Source organism: Ambystoma mexicanum, chromosome 13 (genome assembly GCF_040938575.1).
Source record: "Ambystoma mexicanum isolate Mex_15411 chromosome 13, UKY_AmexF1_1, whole genome shotgun sequence".
Taxonomy (NCBI): Eukaryota; Metazoa; Chordata; class Amphibia; order Caudata; family Ambystomatidae; genus Ambystoma; species Ambystoma mexicanum.
The window spans coordinates 83,681,413-83,706,013 of NC_090938.1; the positions used below are offsets into that span (position 1 = coordinate 83,681,413).

At 43.5% G+C, this 24,601-nt stretch overlaps 1 protein-coding gene across 1 annotated transcript in view; it reads left to right on the plus strand.

Moving 5' to 3' along the window:
- Positions 1 to 24,297, plus strand: part of WNT2B (Wnt family member 2B) — a 255,201-nt gene extending 230,904 nt beyond the window's left edge. Inside the window, exons 4-5 of the mRNA XM_069633324.1 lie at positions 5,485 to 5,749; positions 23,315 to 24,297. Of these exons, the coding sequence (XP_069489425.1) occupies positions 5,485 to 5,749; positions 23,315 to 23,544 (495 nt within the window). The 3' untranslated portion in view covers positions 23,545 to 24,297. The remainder of the gene's footprint in view (positions 1 to 5,484; positions 5,750 to 23,314) is intronic.
- Positions 24,298 to 24,601: the final 304 nt, after the last annotated feature.

Below are 24,601 nucleotides of genomic sequence, written 5' to 3' on the forward strand. Positions count from 1 at the left end.
ACTTTGCACGAGTGCAATTAGCACCAGGAAATAATTTCACTCAATGCATTTTTGCACCGTGGGAATATTTGTCTTAATCATGGACCTTTGCTCTGGTTCAAAAATGCATTTATAGAATATTCTTTTCGCACCGGGTTAAATTATTCACTAGTTCTACTGCATCTGCACCGACACAAACTTTCTGTAGTAACCCCCAAGGGGAGGGAAAAGTATCACTGACATAGCGGATTAAGACCATTGGATGCCTGCTTAGTTTGAACATTTTAAGTTTGAATCCGTTAAGGTCGACATTTTTGTTCATGCTAAACAGTGTTCTTTTTGATTATTTCAATTCCTTTAAGTTAAAGATTGAAAATGAAAGTTCAAATAGGTTTTCTTTTTTATATTAAATGTTATTTTCAAACTCTTTTCACACTGATCTCCTCCCAACACACTCTCCAATCGCCTCCTTATTTTCTTCCTACTTTCCCTAAGGTATGAAACATTATCTTATGTACATGTTTTGTTCTCAATTTGTAACCATTTTTAAAATAGGGGGATACCCCCACACCTCTAGGGCAAAACAAGTTAGTTTCTCCTTATTTCCAAATATTTTTCAAACTTTTTAAATCTTTATTTTCAACTTTAAATTTGTTTCCAACGTTTATTTTCAAACTTTTAATTTTCAAATGTCAATGTCCACATTTCGATTCAGATATGGAGGCACAGTGCCTCAAATGATGTCCTTAACATTTAGTGCCAGTTCATCAGCCCGAAACGACCCCAGCATTAGTAGCAGTTTGACCCCTGCAATGAATTCTTCTTTCATCGTAATTTCCCCAATCTTCCCAGTCATGTGTTTTTCACCTGTTGCTTTTGAAGGTGAGGCGAGGCATTGTTTACTAATATAAAACTGTCATTACTTACGCACTGTGCAACTTCACCTAAAAGATCCTTGTACAAAAAAATATTATAGCAATCAATGTGTGCAAATGCTGGCGTGAAATTACAGAGCATTGACTTAAAATGTGTGCAATTTGGCACCCAAGGGGTTACCCTTGTGGTTTAAAAGTCACAGAGAAACAATCGGCTTCACTGACTTGCCATGACTTGCCATGTGGTATTGACTAAACCACACACTGGAGTGCCACATTAAGCGCCTGAATTATGGCATTTTTGGCACAGTGCAAAGTGACTTTTCACTGGTGCAAAGTGACTTTTCACTGCCAACATACAACGTGCAAGGCAAAAAAGACCCTTTGCATTGTTCCATGAATGAGGGTGTTTGTTGACAGTGCAGAGTTCCTTTGCACCAGTGAAAAGTCACTTCGACCCGTGCAATCAGGCCCCAATTGTTTTTATTTTTAAAAGCACAATGAACCCCGTGAAATCACATTGAAATATGTAACGTTGAAACCAGGGGAAATTAGCTTAGATGTGGTTAGACCTGACATTAATTTTCCATAGTGGACTATATTAGCAGCGCTGTTCTACTTGGCAACTCTTAAAACCAAATGACTTGTATTTCTGATGTTCGTGTCATTTTGGAAGGTAATTTACCTTGTTCGCCCAGCACTTACATATTTCCTAATGTATATACTCATCTGATGTCCTCAAAGATCAGCTGTCGTTTGACCTTTTCTCAGGAAGCTCTTCAAAGCGAGTTTGGTTGCAGTTGGTACTTAATTAAAACACGTTGTTCCTACCTGTATACATTTAACTGCAATATTTAATGTGCAGGGTCCAATTCTTTTTAGTTGTGGCCCTTGGGTGGTCATTGAGCACCACTCGGAGGAAGCCAAAGCTGTTGTTAATGACAGCACATTCTTATATTTACTGTTTAAATCCATTTTATGTCACTTGAATGCTGCATGTCACATTCAAGGAATGGCGTGCTTTCCCCCCATGCCCATATCACAGCAGGGCATTGGCAACAGATAAAGAGAGCTTTACTGAATGGGCAAAATAAAAGAGGTGATGGCTGGAAGGTTTAGAATTAATCTTAGATTCTGGCATTGCTCTGGGCAACTCTCCAGACCATCGCTCTTCTCCTGCCAAGCTATTACAGAAGGGGAAATCAGAATTGCCCCCCTCCCCCAAAGTGGCAGTTCAGCCCAAACTGCTAGGTCGCATCCCTTCTGCAGGAGACCACGAGCATCCCCAAACATGTTTCGGCCTTGCTGGGCCTCACCAGTGAAGAGTAGCTTGGGTCTCTAGGCCCAGCAGGCAAGGGATCCACGTCTGGGCATACCTGTCTCACTCGGGGTGACTACAGCAAAACAAAAGAGGTGATGGCTGGAAGGTTTAGAATTAATCTTAACCTTTGGCATTGCTCTGGGAAACCCTTCAGACCATTGTTCTTCACCTGCCAAGCCATTACAAAAGGGGAAAGACCATATGCAAACCAGGCTTGGTCCCACCCCATAAGGGGCCGTCCAGCCCAAACTACTTTGTCACATCCCTTCTACACGCCACATCCCTTCTACACGAGACCACAAGCATGCCCAATAGTGGGCAGCTTCAAGGAAGTAAGGGCATATGGAACCACAACTGGCAGAGATGGAACATGTACATTCTGGAACCCAGCAAAGCCTGTCTCCCATGACCAACTGCTTTGGTTAACAGGGGCATGCAGGACAGGGGGCACAGTAGGCATGCCGTCGCTGTTGCCCGCCATAATCCCTTTGCCAGGCTAACTATACCCATATAACTATAAAGAAGGGGGTTCCTGTTGGGCCATTGGTGCAAGTAATTTCAGATAGCAATTCTTCTTCTTCAAAAACACCATAAATGAAAATAATTAGAATGATCAACGATGTTGCTATTCTATGTTGAGCAGTATTGGAAATAATCAAACGTATATTGGATCAGAAAATGATTTTGTTACATATATTAAGAAACAGCATTACACTAAAAAGCATATATTCATATTTACACAGGTTTTCATCTTTATAAACAAATGCACACATACAGATAGACAAATAAAGTGTTAGGTGTTGGCACAGTATACCAACAATCAAGGAACAGCTTAGATGCAAGTTCAACCCCAGACAACCTCCAACCTGGCTATCTATGCCCGCCATCTAGATTCGGCAAACTGGGGACACAGATGGGGTCCGGTGTGCATAGAGCCATCTATGCCCATCATCTAGGACAGGGAACAGAGATGTGGTCCGGTGAGCGTAGAGCCATCTATACCCACCATCTAGGACAGGGAAAACAGATGGGGTCCGGTGAGCGTAGAGCCATCTATACCCACCACCGAGGACAGGGAACAGAGATGGGGTCCGGTGAGCGTAGAGCCATCTATACCCACCATCGAGGACAGGGAACACAGATGGGGTCCGGTGAGCGTAGAGCCATCTATGCCCATCATCTAGGACAGGGAACAGAGATGTGGTCCGGTGAACGTAGAGCCATCTATGCCCACCATCGAGGACAGGGAACACAGATGGGGTCCGGTGAGCGTAGAGCCAACTATGCCCATCATCTAGGACAGGGAACACAGATGGGGTCCGGTGAGCGTAGAGCCATCTATGCCCATCATCCAGGACAGGGAACAGAGATGTGGTCCGGTGAGCGTAGAACTATCTATGCCCATCATCTAGGACAGGGAACACAGATGGGGTCCAGTGAGCGTAGAGCCATCTATACCCATCATCTAGGACAGGGAACAGAAATGTGGTCCGGAGGGCGTAGAGCCATCTATACCCACCATCGAGGACAGGGAACACAGATGGGGTCCGGTGAGCATAGAACTATCTATGCCCATCATCTAGGACAGGGAACACAGATGGGGTCCAGTGAGCATAGAGTCATCTATACCCACCATCGAGGACAGGGAACACAGATGGGGTCCTGTGAGCGTAGAACTATCTATGCCCATCATCTAGGACAGGGAACACAGATGGGGTCCGGTGAGCGTAGAACTATCTATGCCCATCATCTAGGACAGGAAACACAGATGGGGTCCGGTGAGCGTAGAACTATCTATGCCCATCATCTAGGACAGGGAACACAGATGGGGTCCAGTGAGCGTAGAGCTATCTATACCCACCATCGAGGACCGGGAACACAGATGGGGTCCGGTGAGCGTAGAACTATCTATGCCCATCATCTAGGACAGCGAACTGGGAACACAGATGGGGTCCGGTGAGCGTAGAGCCATCTATACCCATCATCTAGGACAGGGAACAGAGATGTGGTCCGGTGTGCGTAGAGGCATCTATACCCACCATCGAGGACAGGGAAAACAGATGGGGTCCGGTGAGAGTAGAGCCATCTATGCCCATCATCTAGGACAGCGAACTGGGAACACAAATGGGGTCCGGTGAGCGTAGAGCCATCTATACCCACCATCGAGGACAGGGAACACAGATGGGGTCCGGCGTGCGTAGAGCCATCTATGCCCATCATCTAGGACAGGGAACACATATGGGGTCTGGTGTGCGTAGAGCCATCTATGCCCATCATCTAGGACAGGGAACAGAGATGTGGTGCAGTGAGCGTAGAGCTATCTATGCCCATCATCTAGGACAGGGAACAGAGATGGGGTCCGGTGTGCGTAGAGCCATCTATACCCAACATCGAGGACAGGGAACACAGATGGGGTCCGGTGAGCGTAGAGCCATCTATACCCACCATCGAGGACAGGGAACACAGATGGAGTCCGGTGAGCGTAGAGCCAGATATACCCACCATCGAGGACAGGGAACACAGATGGGGTCCGGTGAGCATAGAAAGCCATCTTTAAGGGTCCCTGCGCACCTCAGTGTGAAAGGTAGATGGACCTGAGAGAGATGCAGGACCTGGCAATGAAGGGATGCTGTGCTCTTCTCCCACTGTGACCACTGTTCGACCAATGAGGCCATCGCCTCTTCCTCATGGACTGGGATCTAAGAGGCAGCCTGAGTGGCTGAAAGCTTAGGCTTTGCCAATGTGTGTTCCTTATGCACTATTTACAGGCTGCTGAACCTTTAAAAGCTGCAGCAAATGGTCAGTGTTTTACTAGTGTTGCTGCCCTTTTCACCTTCATAGTTTGCGTTTCCCCTTTTCCTATGAAGCTTCAGGGGGAAAATGTACATAGGCGTTTCTGACACAATCACTTATTCAACCTTACATGTACTCTTTTAACTTATTGTCACACCTGTGCAGTTATAGCAGGCCAGGCTACCTTAGCATATACATGTTTTTCCTTTATATCATTTGGCCTGGTAGAGCCCTGCGAAGCCCCAGGCAAAGCGAGCACTTGGCTTCATCGCAGTCCATACCCAATGGCCATACCTTCGGCTACAGGTGTCCCCACTGCAGACCATGCAGGGTACATCATTTAATTCACTTTCACTTCCAGTAAAAAAGTTGATAACAGAGATGTTATACCTAAGTTGACCATACAAAACCTTGAATGTATTGTTTTTATTTATTTATTTGTAGCAAAGATCAACAACAATTGTACGCGTTTTTCACTGGTATAGCGTCTCATAATCTCTCTTTCTCGCACTCTAGGCTGTGAAGCGCTTCATGAAGCTGGAATGCAAGTGTCATGGAGTCAGCGGGTCTTGCTCGCTAAGGACTTGTTGGTCGGCCATGTCAGACTTTCAAAAGACCGGGGACTTCCTTAGGAAAAAATACAACACAGCCATCCAAGTGACCATTAACCAAGATGGTGCCGGCTTTACGGAAACCAACAAGAATTTCAGGAAAGCCACAAAGAATGACCTGGTTTACTCTGAAAACTCTCCCGACTACTGCCTTATGGACAAGGAAGCAGGTAAATTCCATGCATTTTTGATTTTTTTACAGGGGTCTGGAAAATGACAGAACTGATGTAACTGCCCTCTTCACCAAAATGGCCGCCATTAGAGCGAGTCAGTAAACGCTTTGAAAACTGTTGAAGACTTTTGTACAGGGCCACATTGCATAGACTTCGACTTCAAGTGAGCTCTTGTAAATTGAAAACTGGTAGGATAATTATTAGAATATTCAGTCCACCGGTTAAGTAAATTTGTGTGCATGGGGCTGTGTGCATGCCCAGTCATCGCTGCAGAAACATTCTCCAGGAATGTGATATATACATATTGTGAGAAACCTAAGGGTATCCTCACACCTACTCCCCATCGTTCCTCTGCTCAACTGGCCAGGGAAAGGCCATCGGCCTTGGATCCTGACCCTGCGGGTGGAGTATCGAGAGAGGATCACCTGGGTGGAGGGTCATCAGAGATTGGGAGTGGGGCTCCTACAGGCGAGACATGGTATCCCTCTTTCCCTATTGTTGTCCAACCTAATCCTCCCCAACCTTTCTAGCTAATTGTAAAACCTCTCCCTTCAATTCCCCAGATTTGACAGTACTGTGACGAGGAAGAGGAGACTGAGAGTAATGAACACTACACCTACATTTTACCACTCTGTGTCCCCCGCCCTCCCAACTTTCATGGCACACTATTCTGTCCCCATCATTTGGCAGGTGGCCCTTTTCTTTAGATGTCCTTTCTCCCCAACATTTTCAACAAAGTGACTCTACTGTTCAGAAGGTGGAGAAGAGGGGCTTAAAAGTCATTACAATCCTTTATGGCAAATCAGGGAAACATGGTCTCTTCAGATACTTTTAGTTTCTTCTTTTTGGAGCTCAAACTTATTTAAAAAAAGCTTCTATCACTTGACTGCATTTGAGCGGGTATCGAGATAGTCAACTCGAGATTACCCAATGTCAAGTTGGCATCGAGACCATTTAAGGTGTGGTCTCACGGTAGATTTGAGTTGGTGTTCGAGATCATAGAGTCGATGCATTCCGGCAAGTCAAGTTGGTGCCCAGACGATGCTTCTGCTGGGTTGAGTCAGCGATCGAGATAATGTCTTCTGGCAGTTTTCTTCAGGTCGAGGCAATGCTTCCGTAGGATTCATTTGGCTGTCAAGACACAGTGAGTCGGTTGCTTCCTCAGGGATTGAACCAGCAGTTGTGTTGATGTTATCTGCTTCAATTAATCGAGTCGGCCTTGACAGCTCAAAGAGCAGTAAGCGGTTCAGAGTACTTGGAGTGGCCAAAGCAGCAAAAGAGGTTCTTTGATAGCTCAATGTGAGTTGAGCACAGTTAAGCTGCATCAAAAACCGTCTTGAGGTAATAAACAGCCCTGTGTAGTAGTGTCTCAGTGGCAGTCAGCCTTATGCCGCAAGCTGGTGACCCAAAAAGGCATTTGGAATGGTTTGGGATTAGAGCTTCGCTATTCCTTGGAACTCTCTGTCTTCACATGTATGTTTCATGGGGAATCACCCTTCAAAAGAATTTAACACATTCATCACTAAGGGGAGCCTTATGTAGGTAAAACGCTGCAGTGGCTAGCCCAGAGCCAGCCTGTTGTTAAGGGTCCAATCCAGGCTGTTGCAACAAGTGTCCTTTGCCTGCTGGAGCCATACCCGAGTGCTTTAACAGGAAGCGGGGAGGGGAATATGACACTTATGTGCCCTAACAAAATCCAACATTGTGGGACCCTTCTTTGGACAGATTTGATATCCGACCCCCAGCCCATCTTCTGTCCGCCTACATTAAAATGTCACGAGTAACCAACACCCTTTTGTAAAGTGGCCATTGTTATGACATGACTGTCTATAAAGCAGTGTTTGCAAGGGGACAATCTGGGGAGGGTTCCTTTCCATGGAAGAAGGGGTCAACCATTCTAATGGGGTTCAAAGAGAGACTTCCTGGCAGGAGTCAACATGGTTGTTGAGGGTACACACAGGTCAGACTGCTAATACACACCAAGCCCGGTCATGAATGAGTGACTAGTCACCAAACTGATAATTAATTACACCAAAGGCTTGTGGCTGTATAATTCAGTAATCTCAGCAGTCATTATGTCAAAATGAGACATGGCTTATATTTAGATATTAGCAACTTCCACCAAGCTGCTGCGGTAAGCAATTAAGAAATATAAAGCTGCCTCACCCTGTTGGAACTTTGTGCTCCAATGGGCTGTGCTCAGAAATCCCTACATGTGACTTGCAAACTTGTCCTGCTACCACTGCAGGACAGCTGTTGGGGATGGCAGGAGACGGTGCCAGCAAAGAATTATGTGTGCATGATGCTTTTTTGGCATTGAGCATTATGAAAGTGGGGTCTGATTAGCAGGTCTCATTTTTAGAAACAGAATTACCTGCATTCCATCACGCCGGGTGCATCATGTTTTAGCCTGTCTGTGCCATTAAAGAAGCGCATCAGCCATCTGGTGTGCCATTTATTTTCAACGTGAAGCAATTGAGAGACATAATGGAGTGAGTTGATACACTTCGACCATTTATTAAAAGGTGCATGGCTCAGTATGTACGAGAAAATATTTTGGTTTTTGATTGGCAGCATGATGTACTAGCACAAACAGTTCTCGAAAGTAGGTTCATGCTCAATAAATACCCCAAATAAAATAAATAAATAGAAGTGAAATAACTTACTGCATTCAATAAACAGATATCGGGCATCTGATTTTCCAGATCAGAGTCGTGTTCTCGTTGGTCATCAGAACGTGGGATGTGTTTTCACACTGAGGCTTCCTGCGGTGCACCGGCCCATACACGGCTGTCTTGCTAACTGCCCCAACAGCTTGATGTCCCCACCTTAAACCTGCATAAAATGTGGAGGCCATGCAATGGCCCTGCTCTACTCTACTTTCCGCCGCTGCTCCATCCTTTGATGTCATTGTCACGTGAGGATAGCTCAGTGGCAATGTGCTCGCCTTGGAAGCAAGACGACACAGAGCAAACACAGGTTCGATCCTCGTGTCCGGGTTTAGGAACCTCTGGGTATTAAGCGCATTATAAATAACCTGTCATGTCATATCATGGTTGCGCTGGCTCTTCAGAGAACTAACTTTCACCACAATTCGGGGGGGGGGGGTGTGTGTGTGTGTGAGATAGAGAGATAGAGAGATAGAGAGATGGGTATGGAAATCCATCAAAATAGAGTCATCATACTTGGGTCCACCAAAACCTTTGCAATCAAAGGTTCGAATACGTGCAGGACTGAGTCAGCCCTTTATCCTTCCAAGGTCAATAGATTAATTTATTTTTTCAATGCTGCTTAAAATCTGGAAGAATCTGGCATGAAGCACTATATAAACAAGCATTGGCAAAGTCAATTTTGTGTAGCTGTGGCATAGGCATTTTGAAGCCACTGATATAATGGTACTACCTGGCCTACAGACAGGATAGCTCACTGGCAGGGCGCGGGGGTCTTGGCAGCAAGACCACTCTGAGCAATACTCGTTTGAATACTGGATCTGCGCTTAAAAATCGAGCGCGTTATAAATACTTGCACTTGCACAATCCGAATGTACATGGCCTAGTAGGATCATTCCACCCTACACACGTGTATAGGCGCATTACAACAAATGAACAATAAACTAAAGAAATAATGATCACAACAGCTACAAAATGGAGTTCTGACCTGGGCATATGATGGCAGTACTTGGACAGTGCCTATCTAATAATTCAAGCAAAAAATGTTGGCTTTGTCGTCGCTTATTTTTTGGGGGGACTTTAGTGCATTAAAGAGACATAAATCAAATGGCTGAAGGCACACTTGGGTAAGACATTTATATTACAATAGTAGACTGCTTAGAAATAGCAGGCTAAAGTTTGATGTTCTCCCTTGATAAAGGGAACTCAAAGAGATTCCAAGAGGGTGTGTTTTGGGTGAGGAGGGAGAGGAAGTGGGTGGGAATGGCCAAAGAGATTTGCATTGGGGGGTTGGGTGGTATTGAATGGGTGGGTAAATAACACACAAAATCTATGTGTCCCTACTCAAATGGCCTTTTACGCCTACCTGTACTCCAATGCAATAATTTCAGCGTATAGGTGGCGCTTAAGCGCCACTGAATAGTCCAAACTAAAAAGTGACATTGTAATATTATTACATTTCTAAAAATAAAAAATGAGGTATTTTTGCGAATCGATAGCAACCTTGCCACTCACGATATATTTAAAAAAAACATTTTGAGCATTTACTGGTGGCATTTAGGATTACAAGGGGGTAATTAGTTCCCCAGTGATTGGGCATTTCACACCTGTCATGGGTGCATTCCTCCTTAAGGTCTTCATAGTCACCCCTTCGCCACCCCCGGGCCTGGCCTTAATGTGGATGCAATCCTTCTGCTCTGCCGTGTAGTCAGAACTGCCCCCCAGGGATGGAGGAAGGCCACAGTGAAAGATCAAACAGCCCCTCGACCCAGGAATGTGGGGCCCATCCATCCCAGCAGGCAGAGAGTTACAAAGAAAAGGCAGCTCGACATGTCACACCTAATCACTCGCAGTGTGCACTTTCGGGGGTTCTGGGCTTAAACGTGACCAAATGCGGAATGACTCCGCCGCCTCTTCAAGGGAGACACACGCGCATGCATGAACAAACACACACCAACACACTGCGCATTAAACCAATCAAAGGTCCCATCTTTTTTCTCAGGCAATAAGGACATGTGCACATCGTCCGTTAGTACAGAGAACTTCCCTCTCTACTCTCCGAACCATTCCTGCCCGCCAGCCCTCTCTCACTCTCTTATGCTGTGAAATGGCTTGTTTGTAACGGCGCGCAATGTAAAACAAAATCAAAATAAGATGTCACATTTAAAAAAAATATATGTTCGAGTTTACGAATGCAAATTTTTACATTTCCATTTCCATAGTTTTTCGTGATTTTATTAGCAAGTAAAAAACAAATAAGCCAATAGTGAGAAATTATTCTTGTTACATTCTCGAAAATTCAAGATTAATTCTTCACTCGGGTACAGTTCTTAGAGTGTTGAGCAATCAATGTAAATTTGATCCCTTCAGTCTTTAGATTGGTCGATGGTAACTTTTTCGATTATCTCATTCCAATATTGCACAACTCTGAATGTCAGACTCTTGTAGTTAGTTACCTGCAAGTAAGGTTTCCCCATCGTTCTTCTTGAGTATTCCTGCATTTTTCTAACTCGTTGGTAGGAGGGTCAACCGCAGCCTAAGAAAAATATCTCCCGTCTTTTGGCAGGGAAAAAGTTCTAGGTATTTTGCTAGTTGGTTTAATGTTCTGCAGTCAAATGTACAATTGAACGAAAGTTGGTACTCAGCTTTTTTTGTCAATAGTGTCTATCCAGTCTTTTTGCTGAATTCTTCTTTTGGCTTCACACGGTCTGCACGTCAATAGTTCTTCAGTGATATCCGAGCTTATCATCAATTGTTTACACGCTTCCTTCCAATCTAAGGATTACGTTATTGGTATTAGGATCGGTCCGTAGTAAATGAACCACCGGGATGTCCTCATTTGCCACAGTTTTTCTGTATAGATCAAGTGTTTTCCACGCTACAATCGATTGCAAGGGTTGCAGTGCTAACTCGAATCGGATGTGTTGCACTGGTAATGAGTTTGGCAAGGATAAAGCTTTTCTCCAGAATCTTCCCTCTTATTTGTCCCAGACCAGCCATGCTACATTTAGGAGGGCTTCACTTCCATATGTCATGATCGCTGTTACTTTCTGTCGATAGAGCAAAATCAACTGCTTAAATGAAAATCTACCCTATTTCCTATGCAAGACAATTCCTTGCCATGCCAGGGAATCTATTTTTGTCATCATATGGTCTCTCCATACATTTCCATCATTACTCTGATCGATCCATACTCCGAGATATTTGGCAAACTTCACAGTTTCCAATTGCGTCTGTTGTAGATGGACCTCCAGTACTTTCTTTTTTCTACCCCCACTTTTTAATAAGGGCATTATTTGTGATTTTGTCAAATTGAAGATTAGGTCGTTATCTTCTGAATAGCTGGATAAGGCATTCATTCTTTTTTGCATGCCTAATAGTGTTTTGTCAAACAACACTAGGTCGCCCGCATACAATATCCAATTTATTGGAGTTCCATTCAAGATTAATATAGAGCTTTTATTGACTCTAAAATGCCAGATGGACATTTCCATGCTGTGAGTTTCTTTCAGGATTAGCCCAAAACAACAAGCGGTAAGCCCTAGACAGCGAGCCTTGCATAGGCCAAGGAAACATCACCTGTCCATTAACGAACCAAGAAATGCTCGTTCGCGCATTCCGCAACGGGTTATACCTTGGTCCCCTTTTCGTCATCTCAGAACGCACGCTGCCATGTTACCATGGCGACTATGGCGTCCTCTACACATGCAAAGCGAACGCGCCTTAGAGCGGAGGTGCCAAGCAAGGTCGCGGCCACCCATTATAACACTTCCGGGTGGCCGCACTCGCTGCTTCTGATTTGTTCGAATCACAGCTAGCGTTATTGTCCGGTTTTGTGTTCACGTTCTTTGGATCTTCTTGACCGTGCCTTAGCGTGCTTGGATATTGTCTTCTCTGGTACCGGCCACAGTCTGTGTTCTTGACCTGCCTCTGCCTCCTGTTTGTCAATACTTTACCTGCCCACACATTGCTGAACGCGGAACGTTTCTTGGCCTACCTCTGCCTCCTGTTTGTCAATACTTTACCTGTCTCCACGTTGCTGAACCTGGAACGTTTCTTGACCTGCCTTTGCCTCTTGTTTGTCAATACTTTAGCTGCCTGCACGTTGCTGAACCCGGAACGTTTTTTGACCACTCCATTGCCTCAACAATTAATGCACACTTGGTTTGCACATCTGGAACGACCCATCATTAGCCGGAGATCTGCCTACCGGGCTAAAAGGAACAACTGCATTTCTCCTCTTCAGCTTGGCACCCATCCTATGTAAAAGCCAACGTGTTACAGCAATTTATCTATCTCGCTCCAAGCGGCGGGACTAACCACCACACCCACACTGCCTTGAGTGAACCTGCATTATCCAAGTTCAGAGCGCACGAACTATAGACTGGTACTATTGGCGCTCAGGTTGATATGCGATGAACGCTGTCAAATGCCATTTGAAAGTCAATAAAGACTGCAAGAGTCTGGGTCTTGCTCCTCATTGCCTCTAATTTGCCTCTAATTTCAGTAACTTTAGGATAAGTAGGTTGATGTTTGTACCTACTCCTCTTACGAAGCCTGCCTGTCTCTCGTCGGATTGGTTGTTTCTTGTCATCCATTCGGTTAGATGGCTTTGTAATATGGTGGCAAAAGGTTTCCCCAGGGGGTCTAGCAACGTTATTGGGAGATAATTGGTTGTTTTTTTTCCGATCGCCTTTTTTGAAAATCAGAATTAATTTTGCAGTTTTCCATGAGTTAGGAATTTGTTTGTGTGTTAGTATGATGTGAAACAGATATTTACAACATTTTGACCAGGCTTCCGGATTTCCTTTTAGTATCTGATTAATTAGTCCATCTGGGTCTGGTGCCCGTGAGGTGTTTAACTGTGGGATTGTCGTCAAATTCTCATGTGTCCTTCTCTGGTGTGCCTTCTTCCAGTTGTGTCTCTTCATCATAATCTTGTATTTTGTCATAAATCTTGGTGAAGTGATCACACCACACTGCTTCAGTTCCATATGCTGTTAGCAGCTCCCTCTCCTGGGTGTTGTTGTTTTGTAGGGTCCGTAACTCTCTGGGGTTTCATTTATTTAAGGCTGCCAACATTATTTCAGCGCTTTTTTGTATTTGCATGGCCTGAGAGCCTTTTTGCTAGTTTCTGTAGTCTTGTTTATGTTTTTTTGATGACTATCTTTCTTTCTTTCCTCAGGATTGAGCTTCGGGGCCATTCGGATCTTTAATCTAAGATTCCTTTTCCTATTTGCAGTTTCTTGAAATGAAATGAGAAAGTTGGTTTGACCTTTGTTTTGCTCTGGGCCCTCTCTGTGCCCGAAAAGAGCCATTCATGATCAATCTTCATCTTATCTGGCATATCTGTGTTTTGGAAAATTATTGGAAGCTGTTGTATTTGGTTCTCTGTTATACGTAGACGATTTAGACCATGGTTTAGCTCCAGAAGTAAGACTGATTTTGTGTGAGGGCGCTTCTGGGTTCCTTTCCAGGTCAATGTCAGAATATTGTGATCACTTGGTGTATTGTCACTGATCTTTGTTGGTTCTAGGTCTGGTCCCAGCAAACGCGTTGCAAAGATATAGTCCAAGTATCCCACTGTATTTCCTTTTCGCCATGATAGTCTTGCTGGAATGTCTCTGTTTGAAGGTGTCTGTTTACAAGGCCTATGTCTCTCATGGAACATTCGTTGTATCACAATTGAATTTTCTTTGAAAGTTTGTTCTGCGTGATTGCCTTACCAGATTTTGTAAATAAGTGAATATTGAAATCGCTGCAAATGATTCTTTCCATATTCGGGTATTGAATCTGTAATTCATCAATTTTCGTGAAAATCATGTCAATGAATACTTTATCAATAATGGCAATAGGGTTCCATAGATATTAGATATACATAGAATCCTTGCATTCTGATAACCTTTTTTTCTCTCACATTTGCTGTTGAGTCAGATGTCTTTTCCAATATGGTTATTTGTGTAAATCGGTTCAAATTAATTGACTTTAGCCCATAGAGATTCACACCTGCTTTAATCATTGTTAGAAGTCCCGAAGATGGATGACCTTTTTCTCAGGTTATTGCCGGGTTCATGTGTACCGTAAATCCATCGCATGACGGCTGCTCATTGATCCACATTTCTTGTATACATATAAGTCTCCAGTTTCTAAGTTAAAATTTTCGCCCTCAACTAGGTGTCTTGAGCCACGTGAATTCCAGGAGCATAATTTCCAAGGAGCCTCTAAGAACCTGGCTTCAAGTTATGCTTTTTTATTTTGGGGGGTTTATTTGTGGATTTCCGGTTCTGATTCCGTTATTTAGTGATTCATTGTATGAATCCCAAGCCCGTAAAGTCCTTTGCTGCTTATATTATGGCAATTACAGATTTTTGGGAGTGGAAGTGTACCGCTACGTGATCAGTTAGATGTCCATGAAGAAATTCAATTATTCTAATGTCATCTGTTTTAATCAAGCGTAAATTAGGAATTACATGTAATACGTTTGTTCTATTCTGAACAATGTCATCATGTCTCTTCCAGATGGTCTTGATATTAATAATCCTGTATGAGTAATGTCCTCTCGGGTCTTTAAAAATTGGTAATTCATGCAACATTTCCTCTCCCTCTCGCTCCCTATGTATTGGGTGGATTGGTTCTTGATTTTTTTACCTTTCATTTGGTTCGATTTTTGGTTGGGATGCTATAGAGAATGTTAATTCTGTGTCCGAGATGTCGTCATAGGTTAGTATAGTATCCTCGATGCATCCATGTTTTCTTCCAGATCATCAACCATGATGATTACTGAACAATCTTCATCAATGACAATGTACTCGTCATCTAACATTATCACATCTTCCTCTTCTTCATTTGTCTAACTTGATAAATTCATCGTTATATCTTGCTGCTTAAGATCTTCGTCTGTTAGGACCATTCTCGATTCTTCTTTCGATTTCTCATTTTTCGTAGTCTTCTGTAAATTGTGCTGTTCCTCCCCTTGGTTTTTCTTGCGCTTTCTGTGTGTGTTCCATAGTTTGCAGGGGCATCTTTATGTTTCTTAAAAAAACACAGGACCCCTTCATGCTATTTTATGATCTGGGTGGTTTTTTTTTCCTTCTGCCCAGATGTTTGATGTTTTAGCTTTTCATGTGGTTTCACACCCTTTTGCAGACATTCGAACATGGAGGAGTTTGGTTGTTTTACTTCAATTGTGCTTTTTACGCCTTGTTTTTTGGTCTCTTCCTTGTTATTAGTTACCTAATTGGATCTCATGTTCTTTTATCATGCTTATTTGATTATTATCATGACCATTTCCACCACATTTTCTTTTTTGGGTTCCCATTTCATTCTCTCACTGATTAGCGCTGTTTCTTGCATGATTTGTTCCTAGATGTTTGATCATGTTTATTAAGGCTGCTGTCATGTCAGTCTTGTCATTCCGATTTGCTCTGGCAATATCAAAAAGCCTTGCTTGCCGGTGAGCGGATGTCTCTGCTTCAGTATCCAGTCTCTCCTGTATACAGGTTATGAATGCTTCTAGGTTAATTTGTTTTGTGTGGATCGAAGCGAGGAGTGTCGCTTGATCTTTCATTGCATCTGTGTGGTTTTCCAATAATTTTAGGAATGGTGCTAGGGCATGAATGGATGCAGCCAATTGCCAGTTCTGCAGATCTAGCATTGTCGTTGGAATTGCTTGTGATGGCATATTTGTCTCTTTTTCAAATTTACAGTAGTAGGGACTATCTCTTCTAACATCAGATTCATTCATTCATGATCTTGGATTATCAAGTTCTTGTCTCTCTGCTTTTACTTGTTTGTGCCTTTTCAATCGTTGTTGTGATTTCCTGGTATTCAGTTGTTTTTTTATTGAGGCATCAGGCACTGTGAGTATGTTCTGTTTTTCTTTGCCAATTTGGGACTTGTTATTTTTTCCCATAAACTTGGAGTCGTTCTGTAATGGTGTACAAGTCAACTCTCTTGTATCATTGGATGTCTGGTTAAAAGGGAGCTTGTCCAAATATTTGGTTTCTCTTTTCGTGGTACGACATGAGAGATTATATCTCTGTTATATCGAGAGATAATCTCGCCATTCTCTTAATCTCTGGTTGAAATGTAGAGGGTAGGGGTTTATTCTCACTATTCTGATTATTACATTTCTGTTGCCATCTTTGTTTGGCGAGTTCTGCTCGTAATCTCAATGTGGCGAAAGGGGTCGGAGCATTATCTGTTTCTTGGAATTCTCTATTTTCTATAGGTTGATTTTTCTTAAAATCACCAATAGATCCCATTTCTTGTTGAGAAATATCTTTATTTGATTCTGATGTCATAGGTAACTGTTCTAGTGGAGCCAGTTTACAATTTATTTTTTTCGTTTCACGATGATTTCGAGGAGTATCTCCTGTAGTCACATCAATTAAACCACGACGTGTAAAAGAGTTGTCTATTTGTTGTGTAGAAGGAAGTTCTTCATTATTTATTTCTGGGTTTTCCAACCCTTTGTTTAAATCTCGATTTTCTTGAGAAGAATAATCTCATATCTTTGTAAACTTACAATTCGCTTGGGCGTTGCTTGTATTTTGACTATGTTTTTCGGTTTTATATTTTGAGAATATCTCGTTCAGTTCTCTATGTTTTTTCGTCATGATGATATGTGGAAGTATTGATGTGTTTAGTAGCGCTTCAGTTTTCCTATTTTTCTTTGTTTGATGACGCGTCTTGGGATCTGTTGATGCAACCATTATTAGTCAGTTCAACACTATTCGTTATATTATGTGTTGACTTTTCTCTTCAGTAGGTAGAATGACAATTCAATTTTCTTTCTGTGTTAACGCAGGAAGATGATACAGTTTTGGAGTGTTTAAGCACAGAGATGATGCAGCTTGCAGTGGGTATGACAGCAAGAAATCTGGAGCTTTATGGTAGAGGGCAGGGATTGTAAATTTATGGTTAATCCCAATGTGCAGGGGCTCTCGGACTGGGTGAAGGGAGGAGATCCAAAAGCTTGCTTGCGTGTGATACGCCTGCGCAGATTTATCGATGGTTGTTAGAAATCAATCCTTTTACTTTGTAGCACTAGGACAGTGTTCGAGTTAGGATACTGCGTGTTTGAGTTGGTATTGTCTCATGAGTAGATGCTCACTTCCAGCTCCCCTCCAGCAATGGGCTCAAGGGCTGGTTACGCCAACAGTCACACCCGCACTTGCACGGGACGGAGCTCAAAGGCAGGTGCCCACTCTCTCTCAGTTGTGCTTTAGATTCTCTGTCAGACGAGGTTACGATGTAAGTGAACTCCTTTAGCTGTATAGCTCATTAGCCTGAAAGTAACTGTGTAATTGGCTGGCCGTACGTATTCTGTTTATAGTGCTGCATGGGCTCCGAGACGGCACTATACAAGCCGTGAATACCAGGGGCAGCAGAGCGCAATCAGACTGGCATGCAGGATAAATTGCTATGTTGGACCCAGTGAATACCCCCGCTCACCATCACTGTGCTGAGTTGCTAATTGGACACTTTTACACAGCTCTGAGGCCGGATGGGGAGACAGAAAGGTTTCAGGTACTTTATACAATCATATACCTGTCTGGTGTTACCCGTCGTCCAGAGAGGATTCCTAGGTTCTGTCCTGGGTGGGAGCGGATCAAGAGCTCCACTACTGCCAAACACTCTGCCAATCACTCCGCCATGCTCCACTTGTGGTGAGTGTTTTTGTGAGGCAGGCTCCTCCTCCAGGGAATAATGGAGAGTAACAACAGACTTCAAACAGTACCCCTCCCCCCCGCACCTCCAATCCAATCTATAGCAGCAGTTAAAGAAACACCGTTTTAGGTAAAAATTACATTTGAGATTTATTTATTTATCAGACATTTGTATGGCGCCTAAACAAGTGTTTCAAGGCGCCACAAGACAATGGGGGAGGGGGACGGAGTAACAGAGGAAAAAATAATAATAAAATGGTCCTATTAGGCCTTGTGACATTCGGATGAAGCAAGTGGGGTGACAGTAAGTCCGAGCAGGGGGAGGGGGCAGTCAGGGCAGAGATGGTGGGTAGAGGTAAGAAAGGGGATTCGAAAGGAGAAGTACAGGAGGCAGGGTCCCAAGAGGTTGGGCAAGTGCTGAGGGTAGCCAAGGAGGGCAAGTGCAAGGGGGAAAACAGGGGTAAGGGTCTGCTAGTTCATGGGTGGGGTGGACCAGAATCAGGTTAGTCAGGATAGGGAGCCCAATGGCAAGTGCTTGTTAAGTGTTGCTGGAGTAGACTAGAACAAGGGGGGCCTGGCCCTTGAGGGCACATACGAGGCCAGGCCTCAGCCGCAGCAGCAGGAGGACATTAGCAAGGGAGGGGGCGGGGGAAGCAGGAGCAGAAAAGGAAAGTCTTGAGGAGTTTCCAGAACCTAAGGCGATCCGGCTCAAGTCTGAGAGGGGCAGGAAGACCATTCCAGAGGGAGGTTCCTGCCGAAAGAAAGAGATCTGCCTCCCACTCTCTGGTAGGAGAAACGTGTGACCTGTAGAGAGTTATAACTAGAGGACTGAAGATCTCGAGCAGGGAGGTATTTACGAACAGAGTGTTAAAAATAGCGGGGTCTCAGGACCCAGAAAGCCTTTTGGATGATGCAGAGGGTCTTGAATTTGATCCTTGCAGCCACTGGGAGCCAGTGGAGAGATTTTAAAGCTGGAGGGATGCGGTCCCTGGGCTTGAGGCCAAGGATAAGTCTTGCAGCCCTATTCTGGATTAGTTGAAGTGGGAGAAGGGAGCCAAGAGGCAGATTGAGAAAAAGGCAATTACAGTAGTCCAGCCTATAGAGAACCAGAGCTCTAAAGACATTAAGCTTCTGGGGAAAGTTGAGGTAAAGGAGGATGCACCCGAGGAGGTGGAGCAGAAAGGTGGAGTTCTTGGCAAGGTCTGAGATATGAGGGGAGAAGGAAAGAGAGGAATCTAAGATGTACCAAGGTGTTTTGCCTCACAGGACGGTGAGTGGAGAAGGCCCAAGGAGGGTGGCCAGAGAGTGGGGGGGAACAGGGAGAAGGCATCCCACAATACAATGTGTTCCTTGTGGTAAGGAAAAGAAAAGGGGAATGTTAAAATACAAATACAACAATAAAGAACAAAAAACAAAAAATGTGTCATAGCTGGTGCAATAGTTAGTTATATTATGGTTAGTGGAATATAAAACATATATTTACCGATATGTGAACCTTTAACTATTGGTTCTTTCATATTTAATAACTCCTCCTAGGCAGTGGTCAAAGTGTATGAAAAGAAGTAGTGGAACAACATTCCCTGCTGGCCTGTGCCCGCTGCCCACAAACCTCATTGCCATGACCCCCTCCCACACGCAATACAAACCCCTAACCAAACGCGCCCGCTGTGATGTGCCCACGGGTTAAGGGAATGTTCAGTGCAGTGCACTGAAGTGCAAGTTTCAACTTCTTCCTACACTTTTATATTACAACAAAATCATTCCGTAACACTTTCTTTTTAAAATAAAAGTATAGGAACAGTTCAACTTAATTTTAAAAAGTACAGGTGGACCGCTCCCAACCGCTCCCATCCACTTCAACCACTGCTCCGTCATCCTTCTACAAATGATACATTTCAAACTATCATACCATTGGCTGACACTCTAATACACTAGTCCATTACAAGAACGCAGTTTGATTGGTTGGTTGTTTTCTCATCTGACCTCAGGCACCTTTAGTCTGTACCAAAGTACGTGGTGTTGAAGGAGACGTGGGCGAACCGCTATGATCCAGTTTAAAGAAGTTACTCCCTTCTCGTTCCCAGGCGTAAGGCCTTATCTGCCATTCTGTTCAGGGCCCTAGCAGGTCATCTCAGTGTCTAGATGTGCTATTGAAGTGGCAGGTGTACTATCTAATTGGGTCTGGAATGGATGACCATTGTTTTGGTCACAGAAGGGCACCACTGTTCAGATCGCAATTACATTAATTGTTTTGATTTTTTGCTGTTCTAAAGTGAGTGTGCTTTCCTTCGTCAGACGCTTGGGGCGGTGTGTACTCATTCATTATGGGACCAATTGGCACAGTAGCCACTTACACCTGGCATCCAAGGATATGTATATTTCTCTCTGCTACCAACTGCAACTAATTAACTTAACAATTGCATGCTGTGTTTCACCTTCTAAGCCAAATTCCTCTTGGCGCACTGACCTTGGTGCTTGGGATTGTTGTCTAAACCTCGTAAGACCTGGAACTTTTGTTAAGGAATTTTATGTCAGGATTGAATAGTTCAGAATTAAAGGCTTGCAGGGGTTGTTCTGATCAATGGCGGTACTTTGAGTCTTTCTCCGCCATGTTGTGTTCTTATCGTCTCTTGCATGCATGTCACCATTCATTGTTCCCTGCTGTGTATACTGCAACCGCTCCCTACCTGCTCATCTCTATACTACCTGTGTGAAACGTCTCCACACACACCCCCATGCTAATGAAATAATGAAGACCCACCAGTTCATTGTCCACCAGTGCTGTCCGGAAGAGGTTCTGCAAATGTGTCAGCCTAGGCCTGACACCCCCAATAATTACCATTACAGACTACCGATTCTTCCATTAAAAGTGGTTGATCTGAGTCATCATTTAAGGTTGGACACGTACAAGGCAGTAACTCTATTCAAGCTTAATGTCACATTTTCTGAGTACACTCTTCTTCTTTAAGCTAAAGAGAGAGTTCGCTCTCTGCCAGAGCTCTTTAAGATACATATTAGAGGGGAGGGGCCCTCTGTGATGTAGACATATGCATCATGGTGACAACTCTGCTATTGTGTCAGCCATTTTGTAGAAGTGACGGACATTGTTTGACTTGGCAAGAGAATTGTAGAATGTTCCTTTAAATACCATACTTTGTTACCATGCTGTTTAGCACACTGGTGTGTTTCTCGTGTTTTTGCTGTGTTACATTGTGTTTGTTATTTGTGTTGTGATCATTATTATTACTAATATCCATTGCTGTTACTGGTCGTGTGGATAGAGAATTCAACCCTGATAGATTGGGAGCCTCCCATACAAACCTTTATGATGCTCCCAATCAATCATGGCTGCTACTTTAACAAGCCAACTAATCTGACTTTCCAAATATAGAGGGTTACTTTCTTATAGTAAAGGTGCTCCATGCAACAAAACAACCCCTACACTCTACATTTGTAAAGTTAGAACCGTTGGCTTTGATAGTGCTTGCTAGTTGTATTTGTATACCGTTTAAGGCAGCGTGGAGAGAACGTGAGCCAAATTTGATGCATGCAATAAGAAATTAAATTTTTCTCTCTTCTTTCTTTAATTGAATATTCCTATCTTTGGAAACATAAATATATTTTGCCTATAATGAGTGCATAGGTTCAGTTAAGTTATAAAGCGTTCATACTGTTCAAAGCATGGTTGTAGTAGTTGGCACGGGTACCTTATCAGAGAAAATGGCATATTGTGCCCCCTCGGGGTAACCAGATGGTGGTTTGTAGAAGACGAAAAACCAGGAAAACATATCACAATTTCAGTACAGGAGTGGGGGTTTCGGTGCAGGATTGTGCTACAAATTCCCTTAACTAATAAACTGGGAAGATACACTGGGATTGCAGTAGAAGGAATATGAGTATATCAGTATAGGTATCTGTAGTAGTAGGCAGTTGATCAGATGGAAAGTTGATCTAGAAAGGGGGAAAATAGGAAAACTTGTGGTAACAATATATTGGGGGGCATTACGAGTTAGGCGGTATTCTGGTAGTAAATCCGCTGGAATACCGCTGAATGGAATTATTATTACTGCCACTTGGTCTGAAGGTATAACTGCTGGATTACAAGTGGCAGTGTTCGTTCCCATTTCATTGGAATCCATAGGACTCCATGGGTTAATTCACCAAAAATGGGGCAAAAGTTAAAGTATTCACCTCCATCTATGAGCTGGAGGTGAATCCTCCAGCTTTCAGCCCAACTCATAGTTGGGCTGTGCGGTAATGTGGCAGTATTTGGCAATCCCACTGCATTTAACCCACACCGCCAAACTCGTAATAACCCTGATTGTTTTTTCTCAATGACTATCAAGATACAAAGCCTAACCCCATGCCATACATTGCTAAAAGATGGTTTCTTGTAGGTCGAGGTAGGGTTCTCGGGTGAGAGTTTTTTATGTGGGGGGGTTACGGTGATGCCGAGTCATGACCAGTTTGTCAGTTCCACTTTGTGCAAGACCTTCCTCCTTGTAAATGGAATTTGCCTGCGATGCAATGACCTAAAATGCTAGCACGATGGGAGCGAAGGTGAAGTGTGCCCAAGGAGCAGCTGCTCTTGTGCTAGAAGAGGAGCTATTTGGGCCTAAGGATACTGTTGGCCAGTGATTCAAATAAGCACTTCCAGTGGTTTTTAGGGCAAGGAAAAGAAAGTCAACGATCTTCATAAAAGTCAGACACCCACATATTGCAGCCTGTGGCATGCTAGAAGTATTCCTAATCTTGCTCATGTGCAGTTTCTTCCCTTTAACATTTCCCTGAATCCCGCAATCCCGGGGACCTTGACAAATCAATTTTGATACCCTAGTTTCCATTTTGCCCTGAGACCTGGGCGATGTGGGCGTGGAAGGATTCCTCCTGACCCTGCCACTAAAGACGAACTAAAATGTTTTTTCCATGGAAATCATCTTAAGTATAGCATTATCTAGGGTTTCAAAAACATTTAATAAGCTAAATGTTTATGGTTGGAATTTATGACAACTTCTCCAAGAGTGTCAACTAAATAAATGCTATAATCTTTGTGATTTTGTAGGATAACCTCGGTCGATTATGGTAAGGAGATGGCAGTAATATGTTAACATTAATGATTGCTTTTCCAATAAGCATATATATATGTTTCAGCTTCACTACCCATTTTGATTCCCCAACCATAAGCATAATCCTAATTGTTGGTTATTTCTTTTCTTCTCAAGGGTCTCTTGGCACAGCCGGGAGAATATGCAACAAGACTTCACAAGGGAATGACCGGTGCGAGGTGATGTGCTGCGGACGGGGCTACGACACCACGCGGGTCACGCGGACCACCAAGTGCGAGTGCAAATTTATCTGGTGTTGCGCAGTTGAGTGCAAAGACTGCGAGGAAACGGTCGACGTACACACATGTAAAGCTCCGAAACGCGCCGAGTGGTTGGAACAAACTTGAACCCGGCCTGGTTACCATGGAACGTCAACTGAGAAGCACTCCGGGCCATGCAATTCTGGGAGCTGTAGTCCAATTGCATGGCTCCTATTTAAGTAATTTTGCAACGCACTAGAATGCTACGTTTCCCAGTAGCTGCTGTAGACCCTAGCAGATGTCCACTAAAAGAAGAAAAAAAAACGAATCCTTTCTGTAAAAGAAGTTTGCAATGAATGCTTAAACTGTGAAGCTTTTGTTTATAATTTATATGTTCCCGGGAAGATCACTTTCACATGGACTGCGAGAACTGACATATGACTGACCAATGACACTTCAGTCTCCTAACAAAAAAAAGCAAAGCTCATTTTGGAAAATCCTGTATATACTGGTGTACTAACCACTATGTGAATTTCGTTCCTTTTTTTGGGGGGAACTAAAAAAAACTTGGGAAAACAAGTTGCTGCTGCTACATTAAGAATGTTGGTGTAAGAGACCCACAACCACAGAAACCTTCTCCTCTATCTGAAAATCTCCATGGAAATAGAAATTGCCGACCACAAATCACATCACAAACCTCAAACCGTGGTACAGATCAATAACAATGTACTGTTTTGATGAACAAACAAGCAGAACATAATACCTACGTCTCTGGAACTCCAATTCATTAAAAGCAAACTAATCTAACAAAGCGGTCTTTCGTTTTAAACCTGCTTGTACTTGGAATATACTGCTTAATTTTTTTTTTAAACGTTATTATAAACCTATATTACAAACTCACTTTATTTCTCTGTGCCCTACTATCTTTCTCATATTATTTTGACATGGTGTGCACTGGTTGTTATGTGAAGGAATGTGTTCTGCATTCATTTTGGCAGAATTTTCATCTAAATAGCGCACAATCTTTGGGCGAGCGGCCCGGGTAAACAGAGGGCTTTAATCGCAAGCTGCTGGAAAGAAACATGTATCCAGGAGAACCACCACGTGTAATTCTCCATGTGTGCTTGGTCTATGCCTCGCCAAAGATGGCGCCGCCTCGAATCGAAGGATATGATTGGTCAACGTGTCTTTAGGTATTTGAAGT